The 9,497-nt window shown below is 51.7% G+C and overlaps 1 protein-coding gene across 2 annotated transcripts in view; it reads left to right on the top strand.

The window, feature by feature from the left end:
* The window catches only part of Fam178b (family with sequence similarity 178 member B), a 90,100-nt gene that overhangs the window by 63,419 nt on the left and 17,184 nt on the right, over positions 1–9,497 (top strand). For both annotated transcript variants that reach the window (XM_028775506.1, XM_028775505.1), the window contains one exon: positions 2,911–2,998. In XM_028775506.1, coding sequence (XP_028631339.1) covers positions 2,911–2,998 — 88 coding nt within the window. The remainder of the gene's footprint in view (positions 1–2,910; positions 2,999–9,497) is intronic.

Raw genomic sequence — 9,497 nt, 5'->3', positions numbered from 1 at the left:
GTGTGTGTGTGTGTGTGTGTGTGTGTGTGTGTGTGTGTGTGTGTGGTGGGGGGGGATTAATGAAGCCCAGATGCAGGACTCCTGATTCTGGCAGTAAGTTTTGTAGCAGGGCAGCAGCAGCTTGGAAGAACCATTTACCTCCCACTGTGTCTGGGCCCAGCTGCTCCTGGATCCCAGCTCCCAGGAACAACTGGAAAGCAGGTCCCAGCTACAGGCGGGCCAGGGTGGAGGGTATGATGAAGAGGAAGCTGGGCTTTAGGCAGAACCTAGAGTAGGGACCATGGAAGATCGGGATAGGCTCTTCGTATTGACCATCCTGTGACTCAGCTCCAATGGAAGATGCCTGTCCTCAATGCTACAGTTCTCAGGGTCCCCAAGGAAAATCTGGGACCCCCCCCATGCCTTTGCAGAAGGAGGGCAAGACTAAAAGCTAGGCAGAGTTCTGGAGGGAATGGTTAGTTTCCCCCTCGGTTGCCAGATGAAATACAAACACAACGCAGAATAGCATTCTTTTAAGACAGAGAGAAGAGCAGAAAGGTTTTTTATCTGAAGTTTGTGTTTAGCAGGGCATCCTATATTTTAATTTGCTAAACTTGACATGCACAAATCCCTTCCAGCTGGATCTCTTTTTAGTATGATAGCTTTATTGACCAAAGTGTACAGATGGACAGACAGACAGGCCGTTGAGCATGTGACTTGGTAGAGTTCTCACAAGTCATACACATGTGAAACTAGCACCCAGATTGGGGGAGAAAATCCACCCGGAGCCTGCCCGGATCCACCCCTCCCTGCTTTGGGATGGGATGTAAATGCATCATCATCTCCTTTTGTAGTCCTCATCTCCCCTGCAGCAGAGTGATGGGGACATGTGGGGGCAGCGTGTAGAAACTATCCAGTCTGCTTGGTGGAGTGCCTCTGCTATGAGCACCTCTCTGTGTGAACACAGGAGCTGGACTGCAAAATCCATGGGGTAGGTGTATATATGTATCCTCAGTAAATCTTTTTAGTTTTCTAAAGAGACAGTGTGCCTTCCTGTCAGCTATGGAATTTCCCATGGTCCTCTGCCCTACTCAGAGTGACCATTCCCACCATAGCCCTTCAGATGTGTGCTGACCCTGCCTGCCAATCTTCTCTTAAATCTAGAGCCTCCCGCTTTGTTGATTCTTCTGATTTTTCTAACTGTTACTTAAAACAAAATCAACACAGCTCGCAGAGCTCGGGCCCTAGTCTGATTCTGAGCTCCCCAGCCTCCAAGAAGCATGGAGGAGGTCCGCCTCAGCACTCCCTCACAAGGGCAAGTGTGGCCCTGGGATATCTGCTACCAAGCCATCAGTACCTGCCACATCTGGTCCCAGTGGTGTCTTTGCAGGGACCTGTTGGAGGTCCCTGTAGTAGTGTCGTTCCCTGCAAACATTTCTCCTCTAAGAGTTCAGTCTCAGACGTACCTTTTCTAGCAGGCTTTAACGTAGGCCTTACTCTCCTTCCTCTGTTCATCTTACTCCCTGGCATGGCTCAAAACAGTAGTTTCTGAAACCCAGTGGGCTTCCATTCTGAGTGGGCTACTTAGCACTGTGTGGTGGCCACACAGAAGTCACTCCTGAAGAGAATAAGAATGAAATTCTGTGGCATGGCACCCACCTGTGTAAGGCCCAGGTGCCATCCTTGTCAGGATAGATAATTCCATTCACAGGGCTGACTGCCTGCTGACCAGTGTCTGGAGATACTGGAAGGACACAGTGCCATCTATCTCCTCAGCAAAGCTAGGTGATGAATTATAGAATACTGGCTTGAGAGTTTGTCCTGTTACCTAAGCTCAGGGATCCCAGGACAACTCTCAGTCCCATCCTTTGGTCTCTTCTTCCTTCATCTCTTCTTTACTCCCCCAAGTGCTTAAGGACCCAAGGAACCAATCTGAAGCCCCACTGAGACCTTCCTTCCCGAGGAGAAGATGGCTCAGTCCTGAGTAAGCACTGACTAGGCATTGCTGTATAGCTAGCTGGCTCAGATGTCCAGCTCAGCTGAATGAAGCAGGAAGCCTGTTCACAGGCAGCTCAGGGAGCAAATGGTCTAGGAGCTGGGGCTGGTGGCTTACATACAACTGACTCTGGGCATTCCTGGGCCTCTGTCTCTCTCATTCTCTTTTCTGCCCCTCCTAAAGTCTGTCCTGCTGGGAGACAGGAGGACAAACAGCACTATAAGGTGACCACCTTGTCACATTAGCTGCCCCACAGGGAAGTTATACTCTCTTAACTATCCAATGAAGACCCAAAAGCTACTTCAGAGGTTGAGTCACTCTGAGGCCCAGGATGTAGGAGGGGAATCCCAAGGAAAGTTCTCCGAATAGTGGGTGAACACACACACACACACACACACACACACACACACACACACACACAAAAAAAAAAAAAAAAAAAACCTGGTCTCAGGAGGCCAGTCACCCACCCTGCTTGAAGTCCTTTGAAATCTGAGAGTCAGTGCACATGGCAGGACCAAGAGAAGAGCAGAGGGAATGTGTTTTTCCTCCTGTCCCCTTTCCCCTCTATTTGCATGTTTTCTTCCTTACTGTTAGCCCCTTCATCTCTACAATTTTCTTCTCAGATTATTGCTTTGTTTATGGTTCAGTCTCCAGGCTCTCCTGCATGCTATGCTCTACCACTGAGCCTCACCCAGTTCTGTCTCTTCATCTGTGAGTATTTATTACTCAGAGGTAGGAATGTTGGTCCATTTCCGAGTAGACGTTCCATCCATCCAGACCCACAGATACATACAGATCTGAGGGGGTTAGAGCTCCAAAGAAAAATGTATTATGCTTTCTTGGGTAACCTGCTTTTCACCATGCTTTCCAGAACATTCAGAAGCTCTCAGGCCTGCAGCCTACCCGACTCAGAGTCTCTTGTTCTTCTCTCTCAGGCAGCTAAGAAGTCAGCTGAGTCTCATGGTTATTGCCCGGATGCTGGGTCAGGAAGAGTCACTTCCTCTCTCAGGAGAGAAGACCCAGGTGAGTCTGCCTCAGCAGGACCAGGCTTTGGTAGGCCACAGACCCTCTCCCCATAACCTGCCTTTACCTGAGGTATAATCAGAGAGACCATCCCCAGACCTAAGCTGGATTTGAATGTCTTACTCAGAGTCATTTGTTCAACAGTTACCGGAACCAGGGGCATGGTACAGTGGTAGAGCATCTGCCCAGCGTGTGTGTATGGCCCTGGGTGTTATCTGCATGGCAGATGAAACCTGTGTTTCCAGCTACTGGGGAGGCCAGGCCAGGAAGATTATTTGAGCCTAGTTGTTAAGGGACCAGCCTGGGCAAGGTGGGTGTGATGGCTCACACCTTTAATCCCAACACTTTAATTCTAGCACTCTAAAAATTATTATTGTTTGCACAACTATGTCCTAGGCACTGGGGACTGATTGGATGTGTGAGTTGAGAAGTTGTATTACAGTTTGTGAATTACGGGAAAACAGGCATTACAAGATGTCATTTCAGGTTTTTTTTTTCTAGTGTTTTGTTTTGTTTTGTGACAGTCTCCCTGCTCCTCCTGCCTCAGCCTCCAGAGCTGGCGTTACAGACTCGGCTTCAGCCGTACTGCTGTCGTTAGTATTTTTTTGTTTTGTTTTTGTTTTTTTGAGACAGGGTTTCTCTGTGTAGCCCTGGCTGTCCTGAACTCACTCTATAGACCAGGCTGGCCTTGAACTCAGAAATCCACCTGCCTCTGCCTCCCAAGTGCTGGGATTAAAGGCGTGCGCCACCACCGCCCGGCGTCGTTAGTATTTTTATTTGAGAATTTCATACATGCCCACAACATATTCATTCACCTTCCTGCTGTTTCCCCTAAGGCCTCCTCGGTCCCTCCTTCACTCCATTCCCTCCTAACTTCATGCATAGGCTGTATACATGCTGATGTGGGACTGTCCACTGGGGACACTGACAGGGCTGGAGAGATTAGCTGGGCAGTTAAGACATTTGCTGCTCATACAGAGTACAGAGGAACGGAGCTCAGTTCCCAGCGTCCAGGACCTTCCCATCCTTCACTCCCCAAACCCCAGCCATGACTTTATAGACAGAACACTAAAGACACAAAGAAATCCTATTATAGCTGCTCCTACCAGAGTCCCCATCCCGGGGCTACATGTCCCTGGGACAGCAGGGCTGAGTCCCAGCTTCGCCCTGCTCCTCTCTGAGGAGCTACTGCCTGTTAGCTCAGAGGCCATGGCCTCCATGAGGCTGCAAGGATAAGCTAGGCAGTTGAAAGAGATTCCTCTTGTCTCCCTAGGGATCTGCCTAGGATCCTTGCAGCTTCAGGGTCAACACTGAGCAGCCAGGAACACAGGAAAAGGCCCGCTCAGCACATCCTCAGGCCAGGTAGCTCAAGAACTATAGACAAGTTTTTGTGAGGAAGCTAAGAGAGGTGTTGTTGGTTAGGTTGGAAGGAGAGGGCTGGGCCTGGTTCTCGATTCAGCCCCCTCCCCTCTGCTCCCAGCCTTGAACATTTCACCCTAGCATGGCAGAAACTTGTCGTCTCTACTCTGGCTAGCATGTCATCTCAGGGAGGCCTGCTGGCCATGTCTGCTACCCTTCTTTACTTGTATCTGTATTGTGCTGCCCACACTCCTGTTCCCAGGTAGAATCTCTGAGGCCCCTGAGAGTCGGAAATCAGTGATGTCTGCTTGCTCTCCATTGCCCCTCAGCCCAGAGCCTGGCCCACACCAGGAAGGCAGTTGTAATGCTTGTGGGATAAAGAAAGAGCCAAGAAAGAGAGTGCCAGAGTACCCAAGGAGAGGACGCTCCAAAAAGCCATCATTGGGAGAGCACGGCCCCACTGAGCTCAGTTCTGTCATTCTGAAGGAGGGAGGGCAGAAGGCTAGGAAGTTAGGAGCAGGCACAACTGAGACACAGCTGCCATGACAGCCTGACAGGAAGGAAGAGGAAGGAAGTCAGGACTCGAAGGAGGGTAGGTCCCTGGGGCCTTGTACCCAGAAGCTGTGTTAGCAGTGACTCAAAGGTGGGCCCATTTCAAGGCTTGGTAGGTTCTCTTAGCCTGAGACTGTTGAGAAAGCATGGGAGGAGCCTAGGGGGCTGCCTGGGCCTGGAGGGGAGCCACAGGAGGGAGGCAAGGTGTGAGTGCTGTTTGCTTAGTCAGGAGTTAGCTCAGGAGGTCTCTGCAACAAGCAAGAGTCCCAGTATCACTAGGCCTTGGAGGCAAGTGGAGCAGGGCTTCGCTTCCTGTCGGTCCTTTCTTACACCTGCCTGCTTGTGACTGCTGTGGGCCAATTGTATACCTGTCTGCTCCTTACACACTGACTAGGAAACTAGCCCAGGCTCAGCCTCAGACGCCAGGTGTGACAAAACCAGACAGCTCCAGAAGAAGGTGAACCAGCTAGCTGTGACCTGGTGACTAACACTGCCTGAGGCTAGGCTTGTGGAGGAGGGCTTAGAGGATGAGTCCCTGCTTGCTGGGCGTTCTGCCTGGAGGAGCAGGAGCCGGAACCTCACCTTGGTGGCTCTAGAGGAAAGCCCAGCAGGTGTGTTCAGATCTCACCATCAGCTCATCCTGGTGTCTGGTCACCAGGCATTCACGTTCACAGTCTGACCTATTACACCCATTCCTCACGCTTGCCTTCAAAGGACCACCTTGTCCCCACAGCCAGCCGTGACGCCTCACACACCAGTCCCTGGCTGCTGGGTCTTCTCTCCTGGGCCGACCTCACCCTACATATGCACACAGCTGTGGTTGTGCACTGACCTCTTCCCATCTGTAATACTTGTGTCCACACAGTGGCTCTCACTGTGTTCTGAGTACTGTTCTTAGTGCTTGCCTTCCTCAGAACCTGGGGCTAGAAGAGCTCATACTCCATCCATGTTTTATAAATGGGGAAACTGAGTCAGGGACGCTCCCCAGGGCCATGAGGTAGGGCAGGGGTGGAGCGAGGATTAGAACTGCACCGTTGACCACTGCAGCATGCTGCTTCAACCTCTCCAGCCCAATCCCTGGTGTGTGGCAGCCTAGACCATTGTGAAGGGCCTTCTGGAGTTGACTCTTGTAGAAGCAGAGGCTTGGGGCTTGAAGGGGGAAGGGCTTTCAGTACCCAAGCTGCTTGCCCTCTCTCTGCTCCTGCCTTAAACCACAACCTGAGCTCCAGGAGCAGGACAGAGCTAGAGAGCTGGGCTTGAGGGACAGTAGGTAGGTAGACGGCAACCACCCAGCACTTTCATCTTCCAGGAGAGTCCCAGGTTGGACCAGTAATTCCTATTGTTCCATTGAAAACTGGGAATAATTCAGAAACAGTCGCTGTTTGGCCTCAGGCCCCAATGTGCTCTAGAGTCTGGTCTGGGCAGGAACGAGCTGAATGAAATGAGATTCCTCTTGTGTGATAGTTATAGTTCAAGCAGGCCAACCGAGGCACCAAGAAAAAGTAACATTTAGGGTGAACTTGCAGAAAATGCCAAGAGCTGTGGAGAAAAAGCCAGAAAAGGGAGAAGCAGTGTTGGGTAGGTGCAGTCTTATGAGGGTGAAGAGACGGAAGGGACATTTGTGCACAGAGCTGTAGGAAGCAAGGCTTCCTTTGGGTGGGTGAGTGGGGGTCACTTCCAGCAGAGGAAACAGCATTACAAAGGCTTCAGGGCTCAGGAAGGGAGGGTTGGTTAGGTTGGAGGGAAAGCAGACAGAGGCTGGTGTGGCAAGAGCAGAGAATGAGGTAGATTACAGAGGCAGGGTCACAGAGGTGAGTGAGGGCCACAGCCGCAAAGAGAGACAGAAACTGACCTGCAGCAGCTTTACAGTTGGCTGGCTGCTGTGTTGAGACCACACTGTGGGGAGGAGCGAGGAGGGCAAGCCTATCATCCTGCAGGGCTGCTGGTCTAGAGGGACAGTAGCAAAGTCGTGGCTAGATGCCAGGTCACTTCCCAAGGACAGTCAGCAGGGCTAGGGGGAGGTAGGTGGGAGTCCTCCAGGACTAGAATGAGGGGAGGAGCCAGGCTTTCCTCAGCCAGGCAGGCGGGCGCGATGCAGGTGGAACAGGTTTGGGAGGAAACTAGCAGTTTGTTTCTTATACCAGCCTCTTGCAACACAAAGGCAAGGCAAAGCATTTTTTAAAGTGTGTGTTTGTTTATTGTGTGTGTGCACACACTTCAGTGTCCATGTGGAGGGGAGAGAACAGCTTGCAGGAATCCATGCTTCCGTGGTGCTGGATGCAGGGCTCGAACTCAAGTTACTCAGGCTTGGCCGCAAGCACCTTTACCCTCTGAGCAGTCCTAGCAACCCGCTGTTTGGAGACTTGCTATGAAGCCATTTGCTCTTGAGTTTGAGATCCCCCTGCATCTGCTTCACAAGTCCTAGGCTTACAACAAGTATGTGCCACCATGTCCAGCACAAGCCACTTTGGTCAAATGTATTTTTTTTTTTTTTTAATTCTGAGATATGGTTTCTCTATGTAATCCTAGCTGTCCTGGAACTTGCTATGTAGACCAGACTGGCCTCAAACCCAGAGATCTGCCTGCCCTCCTTCTGTCTCCCAAGTGCTGAAATTAGAGGCACATGCCACCACGTCCAGCCCCAAATCATGTCTTGAAATTTGGAAAGTGCCGGGCGGTGGTGGTGCACGCCTTTGATCCCAGCACTTGGGAGGTAGAGACAGACTGATTTCTGAGTTCGAGAGTTCGAGGCTAGCCTGGTCTACAGAGTGAGTTCCAGGACAGCCAGGGCTACACAGAGAAACCCTGTCTCGAAAAAAATAAAAAAATAAAAGTAAAAAATAAATAAATAAATAAATAAATTTGGAAAGCAAGGTCTTTGAATGGGATACAAAAGTTTGAATCTCCTAGGAAACGGTTAACTAATGCCTTAACCTGCTATTTAGCCATTCACTTGTCTAATGAATACTTAATAAGCTTCAGCCATGTGCCAGGCGTGGTGCTTGGCCCTGTGGACACTGCAGGAAAAGGCGATGCTGACAGTCCTGACCTCATAACCAGGGAGGGGCTGACAGACACTAAGCACGTGAATTCTGTGCCTGGTGGAGTAGATGGTGCTATAGAGAAAAAACTACAGGGCAGGGGACAGCAAGGATGTAAGCGCTGGTAGTGTAGGCTGTGGGTTAGATGTGACCGTGGACTAGGAACAACAAGGGGGCAGTTCTGCACTGTCTCCATTCGGAAGCCAGATAAGAGCCCAGGCTCTGGAGAGCAACAGCAGGTCACTTTGAACCTCCTGGTGTCCCACAGCCGCCTCTCCTGTGCAAACTGGAGCCACTGCCAGGATTTGAGAGCACGAGCCACATGCTGTTGTAGACAATTGGTTTGCCAGGATCCTTTCTGCCTCTTCCTGCCAGGAGACTGGCAAGGCCAGTGGAGGCCTGTCCTTCTGGGTGATCTTCACTTCTTGCCCTGAGGTGTCTGCCCTAATGGACTGAGTGTTTGCTGAGTTGGCACTCTGCAGTGGAGGTGGGGCAATGTTGGTCTGGTCCTGACCCTCCTTCTACAGGCCCTTTAGAGACCAGAAAAGCTCTAATCCTGGAGAGAGAGTGGTATGTGGGGGTGGGGCAACTCGGGAAACAAAAGCGAATCTGAGACCAGATTGCAAGAGTGCACCGAAGCACCACCAAGCTGCTTTCCTGGAACGAGAGGAAAAACACAATCGTGAGCAAGTGCTCGGTCTGTGCTCTCCCTGCCAGCCCTGCCCCCACTGCCTAGAGCAGGGAGGGTCCTGGCTCTGCTGAATCGGGCCTTCAGTCACTCTGGGGGTGTGGATTTGGAAGCAGGGCGGGGCAGCCTTGTGCTTGCACAGCTGTGAGCCTCCAGCATGCTAAAGGCCAGGGCTGTTTTGAAAATTATCCCCAGACTTAGAAGGCAGGCGCAAGGCAATGCTGTTTCAGATGGAAGCGATCTCTGCCTAGACCTTCCCCTCTTTTTTTGCTGCCTTCTTTCCGCTTTGCAGAGAAGGCCTGGCCTCCTTCCAGGAGCCAAAGCCAGCCTGACTCCTAGCCCCTCTTCTGCCTTCTCCCTGCCCAGCTGCTCTCCAGGGCTTCCAAGGTTGAGGGCAGCTGAAGTGCAGAGCAGGTGCTGGTGGGTGAGTCACAGGAGGAAGCCAGGTGTTGTGTGCCACCCGGCTGGGCTCAAACCGGGAGCTGGGCTGGGGGCTCAGCGCTCTCTTGTAGGTACACTGCACCTGCTAGATCTAAGAAGATTGTCCTCTTGCTACCCTGTCACTCGATGCTCCTTCATCCGCATCCTCCGCCCCATCCCTGGGTTGCACATGGATGCCTTAGAGGAGCAAGGACTGGGGCTGGCCTGCCTCTCTACCGAGCCATGTCCCAGCATCCGGGCAGTTCTTGCTGGGCCCCTGTCTAAACTGCCCAAACCCATCTTTGGGGTGTCTAGAGCGAGGGGCTAGCTACAGGTTCACTAGGGGGGGTTGGGCTGTGTCTTTAAAGCTAAGCAGGAAGTGGGGTGCCTGGTAGACTAAAACATGACCAAATCCCCCTGTAGACCTTACGGGGAGTCT

Source organism: Grammomys surdaster, unplaced genomic scaffold, assembly GCF_004785775.1.
Source record: "Grammomys surdaster isolate TR1022 unplaced genomic scaffold, NIH_TR_1.0 255, whole genome shotgun sequence".
Classification (NCBI taxonomy): Eukaryota; Metazoa; Chordata; class Mammalia; order Rodentia; family Muridae; genus Grammomys; species Grammomys surdaster.
The sequence above is the reverse complement of the archived record's forward strand: the minus strand, read 5'-3'. Positions and strand labels throughout refer to the sequence as shown.